This window comes from Microtus oregoni, unplaced genomic scaffold, assembly GCF_018167655.1.
Source record: "Microtus oregoni isolate MIOR12 unplaced genomic scaffold, Mior012 000005F_ref0000423, whole genome shotgun sequence".
Taxonomy (NCBI): domain Eukaryota; kingdom Metazoa; phylum Chordata; class Mammalia; order Rodentia; family Cricetidae; genus Microtus; species Microtus oregoni.
Window position 1 is genome coordinate 49,902,325 of NW_024543064.1, and position 18,266 is coordinate 49,920,590.

The 18,266-nt window shown below is 41.0% G+C and overlaps 1 protein-coding gene across 7 annotated transcripts in view; it reads right to left on the reverse strand.

Annotated features, from left to right (window-relative positions):
• Patj (PATJ crumbs cell polarity complex component) overlaps positions 1-18,266 on the reverse strand; it is a 307,480-nt gene that overhangs the window by 44,569 nt on the left and 244,645 nt on the right. For all 7 annotated transcript variants that reach the window (XM_041651469.1, XM_041651475.1, XM_041651470.1 and 4 more), the window contains 2 exons: positions 16,714-16,847; positions 3,837-3,920 (listed from right to left, as the gene is read on the reverse strand). In XM_041651469.1, the coding sequence (XP_041507403.1) occupies positions 3,837-3,920; positions 16,714-16,847 (218 nt within the window). The remainder of the gene's footprint in view (positions 1-3,836; positions 3,921-16,713; positions 16,848-18,266) is intronic.

Genomic DNA, 18,266 nt, shown 5'->3' on the forward strand with positions numbered 1-18,266 from the left:
TCCTTCAGGCCACTAAGTATGCTTTTGCATTGTTAGTGAATCAACCGACAGAACAAAGGGGAAGCTGTGCTTCTAGGGAGTGTGAGATATGCTGATTATTTTCCTGTGGTCCAACAGATGGCACACAAGAACACTTCTACTACTTGAAACACTAGGTGACCTCGTGGACTGAAGGTGAACTTTGTAAGCCCTCTCAAAGGCCTTAGTAAATAAACAAATAATTGAAGGCACTGCCATTGAACTCTAACACTACAAAAGCAATTTTTACCAAATTCTGGCACTAGGGGGCCTGCTCAGATCAGAGTGACCTCAGCCGGGCTTCCACAGGCTGTGCTGGTCAGGAAGCGGCATGAAGGAACAAACGGTACAGTCTGAGCATTGCTTTAGGCGTCTTAGACAAGCACTGTCGGCAGTGTTCACAACACTGCTTGCCGATGTGGGGGTAGTGGGAGTGGCCCCCTGTTTGAGAAGAGCTCTTGAAGGTCCTGCTGTCACATCCTTTTAGTAGGCTGGGCATATGAAAAGTGGACGAGCCACTGCCAGAGGAGGGCTTTGGAGAATTAACTCTCTTTCTGATCCTACTTTCACAGGATATAACGGCAGTAAGGTAGGGTAAGAGAAGGGACTGGCCTAAAAACCACCAGGAAGAAGAGTTTATGCTCATCAATGTCTGAAATTGTTTGGTTGAGTTTTTGGAACGAAATCTGGCTTTATCCTAATTTTAACATTAGGATACTGTGATGTTCAACATTGTCAATTTGACAAGATGTACACCCACTGAAGAGATGAACCTTCCAGCATGTCTGTGGATTATGTAGATCGGCTAGTGTCTCAGCCTAATCAAGGAGGAGAATGTGAGTTGGGCCTGTTCTTGCTGTTCTCTGCTCCGGTGTCTGGGTGCATTGTGATCAGCTATCACCTGCTTCTGCCACCACACTCTCAGTCAGAGCTGTATCCCCTGCGGCTGTAAGCCAAACAAGCCCCTTTCCTTAAGTTACTTTGTTGAGCACTCTGTCGTGTCAATGAGATGAGCAATAAGGAACAGATATTATAAAAGCCATGGCAGAACAGCTTGCAGAATGTATGATAAAAAGGGATAGTGGTCTTAAAAAATGGAATTGAGAATTAAATTCAAGCACCCTACCATCAAGCCATGTGCTCAGCACTTTTAAAAATGTTTCTGATTGGTGTGGTGGCTGACCTCCATAAGCCAACAGCTGAGAAGTAGATGAAGGAATATTAGGGATTCAAGTCCAGCCTCAACTATATAGTGAGTTTGAGGTTAGCCTGGGCTACAGTATGAAGTCCTCTCTCAAAACAAAAACAAAAGTAGCTTAGTTTGGGCTAGCAAGATGCCTCAGTGGCAAGCCACTTGCTAGCAAGTCTGATTTGAGTTTGATCCTGGAACTCACATGGTGGAAGGAGAAAACAGGCTCCTGTAAACTGTCCTTGGATCTCCACACGTGTGCTGTGGCATGCGTGTGTGTGTGCGCGTTGCCCCCCACATTCATACACATATAGGCAATAGATGAATAAATGTTTAAAAAAAAGTCTTGTTTAAGTTTTCATTTTTAACGAGTTCTCACCAAGTTGCCTACCCTGGCCTTGAACTCACTCTAAATCTCTGGCAGCCTTTGAACTAGTGCAGCTTCCTGAGTGCTGAGATCATAGCCTGTACCATCAGGCCTAGCAGGAAAATTCAACTAAGATATAACTGATAGAAAATCAGGTATATACATTTGCATTTAAAAAACGATTTATTTTATATGTATCAGTATTTTGCCTATATGCATGGCTGTGTACCGCATGCATGTCTGGTGTCCACAGAGGCTAGAAGAGAGTGTTGCATCCCCTGGCACGGTTGTTACAGACAGTTGTGAGCTGCCATATGAGTGCCAGCAATTGACCCTGAGTCCTCTGGTCTTCCAGTGCTGTGAACTTCTGAGCAAACTGGGAAGTTTCTACTTTTAATATTAAACCCACTCACCTTGAAATGCCAATTATGACAACACCAATTGACTAGAAAATCTAGGAAGGATAAGAAAGAAACCAGAAGTCCCCAAAACTTTGATCAGTAAAAAACAAGTGTTGCTTGCAAAAGCATCCAGTCTAATTCCTGAAGAAGGCCCGTTTGTTTTTCTAACCTCATTCATCAGTGCCTTGATAAGCGCACTGGGGATGCATCCTAATCCAGTGTGCCACACAGTCAAGGTCTGCAGAAAAACCTGGCAACTGGATCTGAACTTAATTTGCACTTAGCCTGGATTCCCTTTTCACCCTTGCATCTAAGGTGCTCCACTCTTGATTACAGCCCTGTTTCATCTTGAAAGCCAGAAATGAGCCACTAAAGGAGAAATAAAGTTCTGTGATGTCATTCATAATATGTTATAATAAAAATACAAAGCGAAAATTACATATGCCCACCATAAAGTCTCTTCCATTAAATCCATTCAGTGAAAGATGCTAAAGTCTCACACCACTGAAACTCTCTTTAGCTCCACCTACCAGAGTGCCTGGAATTGACCGTGTTGTGGGATAACCTTTTTGTATACTGTGAAGAAGTGTCTCTGCCTAAGGTGCCTTCTGATTGGTTTAACAAAGAACTGAATGGTCAATAGGTAGGCAGGAGAGACCAGGGAGAACTTCCAGGGAGAGAGTCGAATTTGGGGTTAGATCCAGGCACACAGGAGACACCAGCGAGACACCGAGGAAGTCATGGAGGAAGTTATGGAGAATAGGTAACAAGCCAGGAGGCAGAATGTAGATTAATAAAATGGGTTAACTTAAGTTGTAAGAGCTAGTTGGGGATAAGTCTAAGCTAAGGCCAAGTTTCCATAACTAATAATAAGACTCTGTGTCATTATTTGGGGGTGGCAGCCAAAAAGAAAGGCTGACAAGAAAGTCTGATTATAGACTGGCTTCTTGCTCATCTGTTTCTTAGCTTCACACTGACTACTGTTACACTATTTGTTATTTTTAACATATTAATGTCATCAGTGGAAACTATCTCATTTAATGATTTTTTTTGCTTATCCTACTTTAAAGATTTTCTTACTTTAATTATGTCTATGTGTGTCTGTCTATATGTAGGTATGTGCACATGAGTCTGGGTGCTCTTGGAGGCCAGAGGAGCTAGATTCTCCCTAGAATTGGAGTTACAGGTGGTTATAAGTTGCTTGACACGGGTGCTGAGAATTGAATTTGGGTTCCCTGGAAGAACAGTAAATGTCCTTAACTTCTGAGCTATTTCTTCTGCTCCCTAGCATCTTTTAGAAGGCTTTAACAATATTGCAAAATAACAGACTAATTAAAGAATTTGGTCAAGTAGCTCAGTGTTGGTAAGTACTAGATACCATTTAAAAGGAAAGATTTTACATTTTTATTGACTTAAAAATGTTAGTGGTGAGGCATGGCTTTCCTTTTTACAAATGGCGTACTAGAATTAAGAAGATTACTTATGGCAACAAAGTCTTTAAAATTGCAGGTGTGAGATGATTTATGTGTTTGTATGTATATGTTTTCAGCAGGGGATTTAGTAAGAAAGGGCAGAGAGATAGAAACCAAAAATATATATATTCCTGTCATATTAAAATGATAGAATTGTAAGTGGTAGTCTTCTTCGAAATTAAACTTTTTCTCAGATTTAGATCAACAATGCCATGGTTATGAAGCAGTGGTTGTTGGGCAACACTGAGAAAGAAGAGGCTATGGCACATGTTTTGTTCCGCAGGAAACAAATCACTGCGGGAACAGTAGAATCAAAGACAGACGCTTTGACCTTAGGGACCAAGGTTAATCATGTCCAGTGTCACAAAGAACAATTCAGAATGGGGTACCTCTAAAATCTGGTCTCCAGCCCACAGTCTTCCATCTCTGGCTGCTGCACCTTCTTCATAGACTTCATGGATAACTATAGCATCCTATTAAAGAAAAATTCCCACTAATGGTTAGCAACCAGACATAGCCTTAAGCAAGCATCCAGATGATGGGCAGCAACCCATAACTGGTCATTTGCTAATGTTTACTTGCTTGATATAAACATAAATAAGAAGCAAAGTTAACAGTTCAAAAGCACAATTATATTTTCCAAAGATAATTATTTCACTCCTTTAGGACGGGATTTGTCTCAGATTCCATGTTAAACTTTCCCCGTGTTCTTTCTGTTGACCTTAAACATTTGCTGCTGCGTTCAAACTTGAGGTGAACTCTGCATCATTTACTTTTTACTGGTAATTTTAAACAGTTTCAGATATTTACTAGAGCTCAAGGGTTCAGCGTAGAAGAAGTGTGGCCTGATCAAGGGTTCTGCCAGGCCTCATTACTTGGGAGATGAAAGAAAAGAGCTCGTGTTGAAGGACAAAGCGGGATGTGGGAGGAAGCACTCAGAAACCAAGGACAGGTTAGCCGTGGGTTTGGGACGCCTTTGAACTGAATCCTCTAGGCCAGAACTGTAGGACACTTTCTGCGACAGGTAACCTTTGCTTAAAAAATGCCTCCTCATTAATGAATTAAAGTAATCTGCATCTCTTCATATTCATAATCTCATTATTTGTTTTCTTCTATTTAAAGTTTGTTTTTCAATATCCTTTTAGTCATGTCCTCGTGGGTGTCTGCTGTCTGAGTCTGAGGAGAGGTCTAGGATGTGATATGTTCAAAGATGGCACTGCCCCTTCCAGCTGTGGGTCTGCAGAAGGCCATGAGCTCTTCTGGAACTGAGCAGTTTACTAGCTACACATGTGGCTGGCCGCCAAGTGTCATCATGGGCAATAGAATGATCAGCTTTCTTGTCACTCATTAGCGAACACCTATGTAGCAAAGGTGCCACACACGTCCATCTGTGCCACTCAGTCTTCCTAACAGCTGAGCAACCTAGCACTGTTAATCCTGCTTGCAGAAGAGCAAGTGAAGGTCTGTGGGTTTCAGTTCTGAACAGGTCTTTGCAGTTTCTGACAGGACAGACGTAAGTCTGGGCTCCCACCATGTGACTGATCTGTTTGAAAAGGCCAGGCTTCTCCATATGACCAGTTCTGCGGAAAAACTGCCACCTCAGTTCCATAGCAGTAGCCTCGAGGGCATGAGTGGATCATTTTGTGTGGAGTGGAAGGAAGGAAGCCTTGGGACTAGTAAGACATTGTCGTCTACAGATCTCAGTGGCAGAAGGTGGCACAGGATCTGGTCCCCACTGCCACAGTGTGAATCCCCAACCCCATAAACAAGCTTCTCCTTCAACTCCACTGGTTCCTTGTATCTTTTCTCCAGCCTTTACCTCTCCAGAGCTGTTTCTGAGTGAGTTTTTTTTTTCAGGGCAGGATAATATAACCAACAGCACACCATATACCACTGATAGGTTGATATTTAAATACATATAGAGAAATCATCTTTATGTGTTTAGAAAGTATGAAGGGCTTCAAATGTTGAAAGGTAACTCCCTTGTTCCTGACGTTCTCCTCAAATCAATCAAGGGTCATATCCTCCACTAATCCTTGGTGTGAGTCACCACTGCATCCCTGCACTTAGCAGAATATCACAGTCGTCTTTCCATGGACCCATTCCCCTATCCCTGATGCTAAAATTCAGAACTGCTCACAGTTCATCTCTGTGTTCTGGTGGCAACCCGAAGCAAATACCCATCAAGTGTTCTATTCAGTGTTTATCAAGAAAACATTGACGAGAGAAGAAAGAGATCAAGATGACTCTGAATGGTGAGGTGGGTAAGGCTAGTATGTCTTAATTCTGTTTCAGTCCTACCTTCTGATGGCAAAGTATTAACAATACAAAACCAAAACACTCAACCAAAAATGGATGTGAAAGTCATATGAATTCCCATATGAATTTTGTTAGTTCAGAGAACCATTTAAAGGAGCCAAGCAGGAGAGAGACTTAATTATCACTGAGCCCCACAAAATCCCCAAATTCCTCCAAGGGGATTAAACTCTGAATTGCTGGAAAAGAATTTGATAATATGTAATAACAGAGCCTTAGACAGAGGCAAATTCACTGCACACTACAGCGCATCAATCAAATTTTCTTTACTGTTCAAGCTGCCAACAAGTAGATAAAGTAACTCATAAACACACTAATCATTCAGCAAAAGGCAATTTTATCCTTGTCACAATAGGCCCATAACACTTAAGGAAGCCATGTGTTAGAAAAATTAAGCAATGTCGTCCGTGGGCTGAAAGAGCTTAAAAAGCTTTACATTGTGGACAAGCTATTCTAGACTAATGAGATTTTTATATTTAACACGTGTAGATTTTCAGTAGATTACTTTAATAAGCAGTTTAGAACAGAATTTTGACTGGGAACTCCATGGTAGATAATTATGAAGGTCTGTGTCCACATGGCTTTGTTTCCTGCTTGCAGGCAAGTTTTCCATAGCTTGGATCACCCTTGAAGGAAAAGCAGTCTTTGCCACACTCGTAAAAGCCTCCAACCACACTCCCCACAAGAACTCCTAAGGGATGCTTTAATCACAAAAGTTCCACATTAAATTTCACATTTAAGATGGAAAACATTTATCAGTATTCCAAAAAAGTGTCAGATCTCGTTATCCTGCCTTCAGGGAAAAACTGCTCCTAATGAGAAAGACCCATGAGTACCGAAAGCAATATTAAATATATTCCGTATTAAATGGGCATTTCTTTCTTTCGAGAGAAACCATGGCTCAGACCTCTATGAGACCTGCTGCTTCCAAAGACTACTTAATAGAGTTCTTAGCTGTCACTGTTCAGAAATCACAGTAGGCACGCCTTCTACGAAGTGCAGTGCACTCTGCTCACAGCCAAAGCACTGAGCCACGAGGGGGGCTAATGCAGCGAGGGGAGTAGAAGCCTAAACCATACTCCAATATTCACTGAAAACACAGGCTGGACGTAGCTAAAGATGAAACGTGGGTTAAGCTGATGCAGCTTATCTCATTTTGAGCAAAATTGTAAGCTTGAACTATATCTAGTTAAATACAAAGAATACACTTCTTATGATTCTTCTTAGAACCCAGATCCTTTAATACTCTCTTCAATTCTCTCTCTCTCTCTCTCTCTCTCTCTCTCTCTCTCTCTCTCTCTCTGTATGTATGTATGTATCTGTGTACATCTGTGTGTCTGGACCCAGGGCCTTGTGAATTCACGTTAACCCAGTGGTCTATGATTTAGCTGTTTCCAGCCTCTTCACCCAATGCTTTTAGGAAGAAAGCTTTTCAATTAGACTTCAATTAGAACTTGATCTGAAAAAATAAAGTGCAGCAGTGTTTGGAAGGATTCCGGACTGGGAGTCTGAAGAGTCACACTTCCTGACACTCTGGAGGTAGCTCATTAAGTTTCTTTGTTCATGATACTTAACAATGTCAGTGGAACACACGCCCTCTAACTCCATATCAGCTTTACGATTCTGTTTCTCCCCACACGGTCGCACAGAGAATCTACCATATAGTAGAGACTGACTGAATAATGAGCCCCCAACACAGACATCAAAGTTTCAGGGCTTATACCTAGTAAACAGAGGGAGGAAGATATGTCAGTATAGTCTAAATGCAAGACTCTGAGGCATGCCAACGTTTCTGTTTCTTGTCACCATGGAAACTCCAATGTATGACTTGCTGCTTTTCTCTGGGAGAAACATATTTTATTTGCTTTCTGAGCATTTTATACATGTACACAACACATCTTGATCATGATCTTCCCTTTCCCTCCCTAACTCTGCCCAGATCCACCCCCTTTGTAATTTTTTTCCAAGAATGATTATGATACAAGGAAATTTCAGGATTTCTATCTCCAATAGCTGTGGGTTCTATCTCCACTACTAATAATAAATTGCACAAACTGGGCCTGTTGACATGGGGTCTGTAATCCCAGCTACTTGGGAGGCTGAGGCAGGAGGATGCCAAATTTAAAGGCTTAATTCAGACAAAGCTTACAAGGAGCTGTGAGCTGCCTTTCCCACCATCACCGGAGACTTTGCTCCTGACTGACACAGGTGCTTACTTTCCGTACCTGTGAGAACATTCCTGACGGAAGGCAAAGTAAGTCAATAGATGTGTCAAGTGTATATTAAATATACTGCTTTCCTATAAAACAACAGAATGTGACATTACAAGAAACACAGGATCTGCCAAATTGATGTCCTCACTGCTTGCAAATTCCATAGACTAAACAGTTTCAATGCAACTAATACAATCACACACATACCCCTCCCCACACACACTTACTTTCAGGGGTCATAAACTTTTGCACACTATTTACCAGGTGACTAATCTATGAAATGAAGCCACAGTCATAATAGTGACCACGAGAACTGCAGTGAGAATCAACAAACACGTTAGACTTTAACACTGTGATAAGCTTTCTCTTAAGCTTAAAAATGAAGTTTATATTTACCTAAAATTGAGTTCTTGTGCCAAGCTTGATTTAATAAAAAGGAGATGTTCATGAATATGTATATTACTGTCCATGCTGAAATATTAATTCATTGAAGAAAATGGATAATATTTGCATTACATTTTATTTTATTTCTCCCCTCCAAACCTTTTCATACACCCCCTTTCACTCTCCTCTGAATTCATGGCTTCTTTTTTTTTCACTAATTGTTATTGCATGCATATATGTATATGCATTACATTTTATAAGTCCCCACAGCTCCATTTGTTCCTTATTTATTGAAATCTTACTCAGCCTGCATAATATTATTGCTTGCAGTCACATTCTTATGGCTGAATGTCCAAATCCAGGGTACAATTCGTTAACATTCTTCCAGTGTGATTCATAGAGGTTTTGTAAACTCTACTTGATTTTAAAGTAAAGGTAAAAAGATGTTTTGTGTAAAAATAGATGACTTAAGCAATAATGATAAAAGGAGCTGTGCTTTGGGGGTTATATGCCAAGGCCAACCACGCTCCTCGTGAGATAGGCTGTGCAGAGTTCACATGAGGGTGAACTGCTAACAATCAATGTAAATTAGCGCTCTACCCTGCTTACTTAAAAAATAGCCAGGAGTTTAGACTGCTGTAGCACCACTTCCAAATTGTCAAAAGTAGTAATAAATAAGCGTGAACACAAAATGATGGGGTCAAATGGAATTACTTCAGAACACACATGGCTGTGGGAAAGAAAGGTATTCTGCACTTGAATTTCTTGGGAGGTGAACTTTGTCACATAATGTCCAAATGTCTGGGGCCTCCACCCTTATGATTTAGTAAGGTATAACACATCTGGCTTACACAACTGTGTAATAGAGGTAGATTAGATTGGTATTACTTTATAGAATTTGTGTGTTGTAACAAACTAGATTATTAGGGCTATGCTGCAGCTTAGTGGAAAGTGCATGGTTAATGTGTGTGAATCCTTGGGTCCAGCCCCAAGCATATAAATAGTTATTAAATCATGTGTGAAAAGAAAAAAGAAAAGTTAAAACTTGGACATTAATGATAAAATTCTAAATCTGACAGTCTAGAACAGGGGTTCTCAACCTTCCTAATATGCTAACCCTTTAATACAGCTCCTCATGTTGTGGTGACTCCAACCTTAAAATTATTTTGTTGCTACTTCATAACTGTAATTTTGCTTCTGTTATGAATCATAATATAAATGTCTAATATTCAGGATATCTAATATGTGTTGTTAGGTTGCAACCCACAGGTTGAAAACCACTGGTCTAAAGCCTTTTAAAATTGAGAATATCTACATTTCTTAAAGCAGGAAAATGGAAGGAAATGGAAAATGTTACACCAAATGAGACAACCCAGACCCAGAAAGAAAACAGTTCACAATCTACTCATATGAAGATCCTTGCTTCAAACACGGAGAATTGTGTGTTTGACCTGGAGTGTCTGTAGAAGTCAGGACACTAGAAAACGTTCATGAGAGAGGAGAGAGGATGAGGCCTCAGTCGAGAGTTAAAGGTTCGAGTGGGGGTGGGGCAAGGGATGGCAGAGGGAATGGGGAAGGATGCCAAGTGGATTAACCATAAGAGTGCATGAAAAAGTCTTAAGGAAACCTACTAAGCTATGAGCTAATTACAAATACAATTTAAACAAAAAAAAGTTTAAATTGACGTACTCTGATGGGTAGGTACATTGCTGTTCCTAGAAGGTTATTTAAGTAAAAAAACCTCAGTTTCAGGCACTGAATACCTTCTTTAAGTTAGTGGTCAAGGAGGCCTCAGAGGCACATATACAGGCTATGGCCATTGTTCTTGGCTGTCCACCATAACTGCATGACAGTAAGACCCAACTGCTGAAGATACCACACACTGTGGTTTCTGGACACAGAAGAGGGTCAGTGAAGTGATTGTAAGACTCTTGCTGCCAAGTGAAGTAATCTGAGTTCAATCTCTGGGGTCCACATGGTGGAGGAGAGGACAGACTTCCAGTAAGCTGTCTGTCCTCTGATCTCCACTCTAGTGCATGCATGCCTGCGTGCATGTGCGTGTGTATGTGCATGTGCATGTGCGTGTGCATGTGAGCGTACGCACACCCCCCCCCAAATAAATGTGATAGACTTTTTAAAAACAACATCTGTAGTTTACAATCTCTCTTAAGAATTCACCTGCCTCAGAAAAACAATTACTAAATGGGACCTCCTGACACTGAGAAGCTTCTGTAAAGCAAAGGACATGGTTGACAAGACAAAACAGCAGCCTACAGAGTGGGAAAAGATCTTCACTAACCTCACATAGGACAGAGGGCTGATCTCCAAACTATACAAAGAACTCAAGAAATTGGTCAACAAAAGGACAAATAATCCAATAAAAAAAATGAGGTACAGACCTAAGCAGAACTCTCAACAGAGGAATCTAAAATAGCTGAAAGACACTTAAGGAAATGCTCAACATCCTTAGCCATCAGAGAAATGCAAATCAAAACAACTTTGAGATTCCATCTTATACGTGTAAGAATGGCCAAGATAAAAAATACTGATGACAACTTATGCTGGAGAAGATGTGGGATAAAGCGAACACTCGTCCATTGCTGGTGGGAATGCAAGCTGATACAGCCCCTTTGAATATCAGTATGGTGATTTCTCAGATAATTAGGAAACAACCTACTCAAGACCCAGCAATACCACTTTTGGGTATATACCCAAAGGATGCTCAATCGTACAACAAGGACATGTGCTCAACTATGTTCATAGCAGCTTTGTTTGTTGTAGCCAGAACCTGGAAACACCCTAAATGCCCCTTGACTGAAGAATGGATAAGAAAAATGTGGTACATTTTTTCTACAAAGCAGAAAAAAATAATGACACTTGAAATTTGCGGGCAAATGGGTAGATCTAGAAAACATCATACTGAGTGAGGTAACCAAACCCAAAAAGACAAATATCATATATACTCACTTATAAGTGGCTTTTAGACATAAAGCAAAGAAAAATCAGCCTATAATTCATAATCCCAGAAAACCTAGACAAAAAAGAGGATACTAAAAGAGATATACATGGATCTAATCTACACGGGAAGTAGAAAAAGGCAAGATCTCCTGAGTAAATTAGGAGTAAATTGGGACCATGTGAGAGGGTAGAAGGGGATGGGAGAGGAAGGGAAAGGAGCAGAGAAAAATACATAGCTCACTAAAAACAAAAACAAATAATCAAAAAAGAAAAGAAAATATGGTACACATACACAATGCAATTTTATTTAGTCATAAAAAGAATGAAACATGACATTTGCAGGAAAATGGATGGAGCTGGAGATTATTAATTTAAGTAAAATAAGTCAGACTGGGAAAAACAAATACCTCATGTTTTCTTTAGTGTTTGGAATTTAGGATTAAAATTATACAAGCAAGAAAAAAAAGAAAACATGCTTTATAACTGTATTCATTACAATCATTCTCTTGAAGAATATAATATAACCATATTGTAATTTCTATATTGCCTGAAAGATTTTATTGGTGTATATAAATATGAAGAGCAGAGAACCAGAGATCAGAGAATATAAAAGAAGAATAAAAAGAAGTTCTGAAAGAAACGAAAAAAAAAAAAAAAAAAGAATTGACCTGCCTCATGTTTGGTGGAACAGCACTCAAAATATAAAAGCAAAGCCAGCGCCCTTGTTGGCTTTTCTCTTGTAACAAAACCCCAAGACAGTGCAAAGATACTAATTAGGGCTTTTATTTTTAAATTTTTCTTTGCAAAAGTAAAAACAGATTCTAACTTCCATAAAACAAACAAGCTAGCCCATAATAACTTGGCCTTACTTGCTAGTTAAATAAAATAAAGCAACTCCTAAGACTTTAAATGTTAAGAGCACAGTGTGAGATGTCAAACATGGGCTATGACGCTTTCTCACACTATCATCTTGAAGATGAGAGCCATAAGTGTAAATGTGCATCCTCTGCTATAAAGCAAGAAGCTGAGTGGTTATACTTATGCAGAGGTTGAGTGTAGCCTTTCCCAAGAGTTCTCTAGGGACAACACACTCACTGGGTGCTGGCAGGTCACTTGTTGGTCCTCAATAATAATGTGACACCCGCCTGTCACTGAGCCCATGGAAAACACCTAATTTTGTATGAGAGGAGATTCACTCTCAGGATACAGGCACTGGGTCATTCCCATTCTTTACCAACAAGAAGTTAATCCTAAAGTTTCAAAGAAGGTCAAAACTGTCCCTCTGGCCTCTTTCCAACCTTGCAGTTCACACTTCAATGAGATGATTTCAATACTGCTGTAGTTGTGCCTAGAAGTAATCAGGGACTCTAAGAATAAAACCCATTACAGAGACTCCTCATAGAGCCAATGGGGTCACAAGGCTTGGCACCAGGTAGGAACAGCACTCACTAGAGGAACTGAGTGAGGCCAGCGGGCTAGTGTTCAGAAAGGCACAGGAGCCTGGTACGGGCCCTGTTTAAAGGGTGTAAGGCTCTGTACAGCTTCTAGATACACACGTTAAAATAGCACGTAGAGTTTGGTAGATAGAATAAGTCCCTTCTACAGATGGCACACAGTGGTAGAGCTAGCAGAGAGAGACCCAAAGAGTGGACTTTAAAGCCAGACCATCTGTCCAAATACTACCTGTTCCCACCACCATGGTATGTCTTTGGAGAAATTCCCTAACACATCTCCCTCTCATCTGAAGATTCTACAACCAATACGACTTCTAGCACAGGGTGTTGTGAGGATGCATGTGAATTATACAACAAGAGTGCCTACAGCAGTTTTAGAAGCTTGATACCAAAAAACAAAACAAAAAAATTCATCTAGAAACAAAGTCACATTTCATGGTATAGGAAACATATAGAGGTAAGAGATAAAGAGAACTAGGGATCTACTTGTGTTTGTATGTGTACATGTGTGCATGCGTGTGCGTGTGTGTACACCAAAGAGCAACCTCGTACACCTTGTTATTTCAGACAAGGTTTCTCGATGGGCCCAGGACTTGCTGATTAGGCTAGGCTGGACCCCAGGAATCTGCCTGTCTTTGCCTCCCCAGCTCTGGAGTTACAAACACGTGTCGCCATACCATGTTGGGCATCACACTCGGGTCTTCATGCTCTCACAGTAAGCAGCTTACTGACTGGGTTATCTCTTAAGCAGAGGATTTACTCTAACAACTAAGGGCACTTGGCAATCTTAGCTAAGGCACATACCCCTAAGTATACGCTTCGCATCAACACCGGCACAGTGCATCTCAGGTAACGTCCTGAGATTTTTCCCCCAAGAATCAGCACTGTGCTCAGCTCTGCTGCCATGAGGGCGCAGTGAGAGTCTACACTGTGGTTGCTGGCAACAGTGTCTAAAAAAGGGCCTGCCAGTGGCCCAGGATAAAGACCTACTCCTGAGTTTTCTTTTCCTCTGTACCACCCCACATCTGGCAATAAAATAACCTCAAATACTCTAGGCTGCTATATTTTGTTTCTTCAAGAATGTGGGTGTAAAACTCTGATCATGCCTTTAATCCCAGCACTCAGGAGGCAGAGGCAGGTGAATCTCTGTGAGTTCAAGGCCAGCCTGGTCTACAACAGTTAATTCCAGGAAAGCCAGGGCTGTTACACAAAGAAACCTGTCTTGAAAAATCAAACCAAAACAAAACAAAAGAAAACACCACCAAAAACCCCCTCCCAATCAGGAGACAGGCATTTTGAGAAGGTCTTTGGCAGGTCTGGGAGGGGCTAGCACTAGTTTTCAGCAGGGTAAGCACTCTTTCGGTTTTTACTTGCAGATTAGATGTCATCGAAGAGCAGTGTGGTATTTTGTGAGGCAAAGCAACACTTCACCAAGACCAGTAAGAACAAGGGAAGACAGGAAAAAAGATGGAATTATACACATATCAATGGAAGGAAATACAATGTGAATTAATAAACCACACCTTGGCTGCACAATGTGCTTTATCTGGATTCCTGGCTTCCACATTTCATATAATAATTAGTGTATAATAGTTAAACTCAGAAAAAGCTTTCTACAGCATCCCTTTTCCCTACCCAGCATCCCTTTTCCCTACCCTCTAAACATTGGAAGAATTATGATTTTTCATTGGTTGATTTCCTACCATAAGTAGACCGCAAACACTAAAAGATAGAGTTAATGAAGGCAGGGCAATGTCACTCAATTTTATAGTCCAGGTCAAAGCAAGAACTGAGCAAACATATGCAAGCTATCACAGAAGACCGTGCTCTCCAGAGGCCAGCCTGGCAGAGGCGTCACAGACGAGAACAGAGGCAGAAGGCTGTCTCCAAGGACAGGACCAGGTGTGTTTGTAAATCTTCTGAAGGGTTCACCCTTGTCATTAGCTCAGTACTTTCAAAGGCTGGTGTAGGTGACTGGATGCAAATACACAGGACAGGACATGCGAGCTCCCTCTGTGATCTCAGAAGCCATCTGTCCTGGCAGAGGACTGATGAGGTGTCAAGAGACTAACTCTACAGATGGCCAGATCTGCTGGCCACATAACAAAAAGGACATGGGATTCTGATTAGAAGGGGTGGGGAGGGAATAGGAGAGGTCCTTCCCTGCACCAAGGCTAAAGCAAATCCAAACAGCAGAGGTTTTGCTCATACCCAGTTCATTTCCTGACATTTCTTTTTTTACAGTCTCCCTCCCACCTTTGTTTGCAAACTTCTGGCTGGATGGATAAAGGGGTCCATGCGCTAGCTTTCATGCTTCATGTGAAAATTTGGGGGAGCGTTGTTCAAGTACTTTCCACTTCTATCCTCTTTTTGGTTGCAAAAAAAAAAAATAAAAATAAAAAAGACAGTCCTATATATTTTCTGTGATTCTAATTTGAGGCTTTTGATGAGGTTAGGAAATAAAAGCTGTGTCCCATCTCTCATTTTAAGTGACACTTATCTTTCAAGAACAGTGGCAGAACTATCAGGAACCTCAAGATGCTCCTGAGGAACTTTTATCTTTGCATTCTTGAGGTGGCAAGCAAGAGAAGCAGAGTAAGATGCTCAGCAAGGCATCGAAAGGGGAGGCTGGGTCCCACACAGAGCACAACTGTATTGATACCAACAGTGGGGAGAGCAGTTCATGGCTGCTCAGCTGAGCTGACTCCATTCTTCTGAGTCTTCTGGGAAATCTAGTTCTATCTTGGGCTAAGTCATAAGAAGAGATTTATTTATGACAAAGAGATCAGATGGTTAAATTTGTCATTTTATGTATACATATATATATATATATATATGTGCACCATGTAGGTGCAATGCCCAGGTATTGGATCCCGTGGAACTGGAGTTATAGACAGCCTTGAGACACCATGTGGTACTAGGAATTGAACTGGATCCTCTAGAAGGACAGCCCATGCTCTTAACCACTGAGCCATCTCTCCAGTCCCCTGAACATTAAAATTTTTATCATAAAAAAATTCAGTATAAAAATGCACTAAAATGTAATGGCCCTGTTTTGTTTAAGTGTAGCTTTATATATACACAAATTCACTTCTTACAGTATTTAAGGTATCTCTTTGGGGAAACGGGAGAAAAGAGCCTTTAGGAGGGAGCTAGTACCCATGTCAGGGTATAGCTTCTCAATACCACCCCAATGGCTTTAGTATGGCAAGGATCACAGTTATAAACCATTTCTGGCTGTTTATGAGATCTGAGCATTACTACAGCCCAGGAGTAAAGATTACTAAAATAGTATATGAATAAAACACTGTTTAATGATATGACTTAGTCACACAGAAGAAAGGCTGCAAGGAAAGGGCAATCCTTCCCTAGTGATAAAAGCTGGATAGACACAGTACCCCATGCTAGATGAAGAGAAATACAGGAGTTTAGAGCTGTCTGGAAGCCAAGGTCTGTGTGAGAGGCAGGCAGCGCAACTGCCTGTGGGTCCTGGGCAACTCTGCATCCTCAGTTCCATCCAAGGGACATCACACATAAAGTAGGATGTGACATGCAGCAATTTCAGACTGCAGAGGCAGAGGGAAGGTTAGGACATAAATGTCCTCAATCACAATATTTTGATGAAGCATAAGGAGTTAAAAGTCCATTGGTCGATAACTTCAGGCTCAGAGCACGGTCCATTTACTTCTGGGCTGGGTAGTTCACTGGAGAGTCAGCTGCAGGCCAACATCCTCTAGGACGGGAGGGTAGATGCAGATACACGAGGCCTACAAGCTAAACGCAGGAGGACCAGTGTAGTTCCTGCAGCTCCTGAGTTTCCTTATGTTTTAGGGAATGAGTACTTAAATATTTTGTTAAGCCTCCAATGTAAGTATCCTGGGCCATAATGAGCTTCAGAACTAACTCTGTGACAGTAGACAAGTTTACTTCTAGACACTTACCAAAGGTGTGTCTCTTCCTCCTACGATGCTGAGACCAAGCCCTGAGCGCCCCTTGGATATTTCTATGATCATTTCCTGGCCAGGGACAATAGGACATGTTGCAGGGTCCACTGAGAGAGGAGCCTGGAAGTTACCTGGAAAGTGAAAAACACAATGATTAGCAGTAGGAGATGCAGCTTGTCTTGCACCCACTGGAGCATACGGTGTATGCTTCACGTCATTCCCTTCGCATGAGGCATTATGAAGGGAAAAGCTGGGTCACCGCTCGCCTCACCCACAGGACAAGGCATTAACTCCTCAATCTGTCAACTTATCAATTTTTTTAATTAAAAAAACTCAAAACCCACCATGAAAACCAGCATTGAAAAACTTAAGATGACTAAATATTTAGGTCCACCAAAGCATACTGCAATAAGAGCTATTATGACGGAAGACTGGGGTTTATAAGAATGTCATAGGCTGAGCACCCCTAATACAGATATCTGAAATTTTTGAACAATGACATGATACTATAAATGGAAAATTCAACACATGACTTCATGTGATAGGAGAAAGTAAAAATATGGACACATTCAAACAGCCTTCATATAAAACAAATGGATTCTACATTCAAATTTGGATCCTATTCCCAATCTATCTCATTATGTATATGAAAATGTTCCAAAATCTGTAATATTTCTAGTCCCAAGCATTTTGGTCAAGATTATTCAACCCATATAGATATACACATGTATGCATACATTTGTGTTATAATAAAAATATGAAAACTTACTCCTAATGTCATAAAAAACTCTTGTTAAAAGACTTACAATATTGTATAAAGGTTTATTTATTTAGTTAAAGGTTTATTATTTTTCATAGTTTTTAGTGTTGTGAGTGCCTGCATATGTGCACGAGGGTAGTTCCCTGGAACTGGGGTTACAGATGGTTGTGAGCTGCCATGTGGACACTGGGAACCAATCCTCAGTCCTCTGGAAGAGCAGCAAGTGCTCTTAACTGCTGAGCCACCTCTCCAGCCTCTAAAGGTTTATTATTTTTTTTTAAATATTTATTATGTATACAATATTGTCTGTATGCCCGAAGGCCAGAAGAGGGCGCCAGACCTCTTTACAGATGGTTGTGAGCCACCATGTGGATGCTGGGAATTGAACTCAGGACCTTTGGAAGAGCAGGCAATGCTCTTAACCACTGAGCCATCTCTCCAGCCCCCAAGGTTTATTATTTTTAAATCATTCTTCAAGAATGCATTTTTCTAAAACAGATAAAAGCTTCTAGGCCAAGAGGGATGTTTAAAAACACCCATTATCTATTTCCAAACATGCACTTTGCATATAACTAACCCCACTCTAGTGAAGAACTAAAACTTTCAGCGTTTTAGTGCCTGCAGAGACCTCTATAGAAGTGATCTCTGCCGGCAGCTTTGCCTTTTTTTTTTTTTAAATTTATTTATTTATTAAGGATTTCTGCCTCGTCCCCACAACTGCTTCCCATTTCCCTCCCCCTCCCCCGATCAAGTCCCCCCCCCCCATCTGCTCGAAGAGCAATCAGGGTTC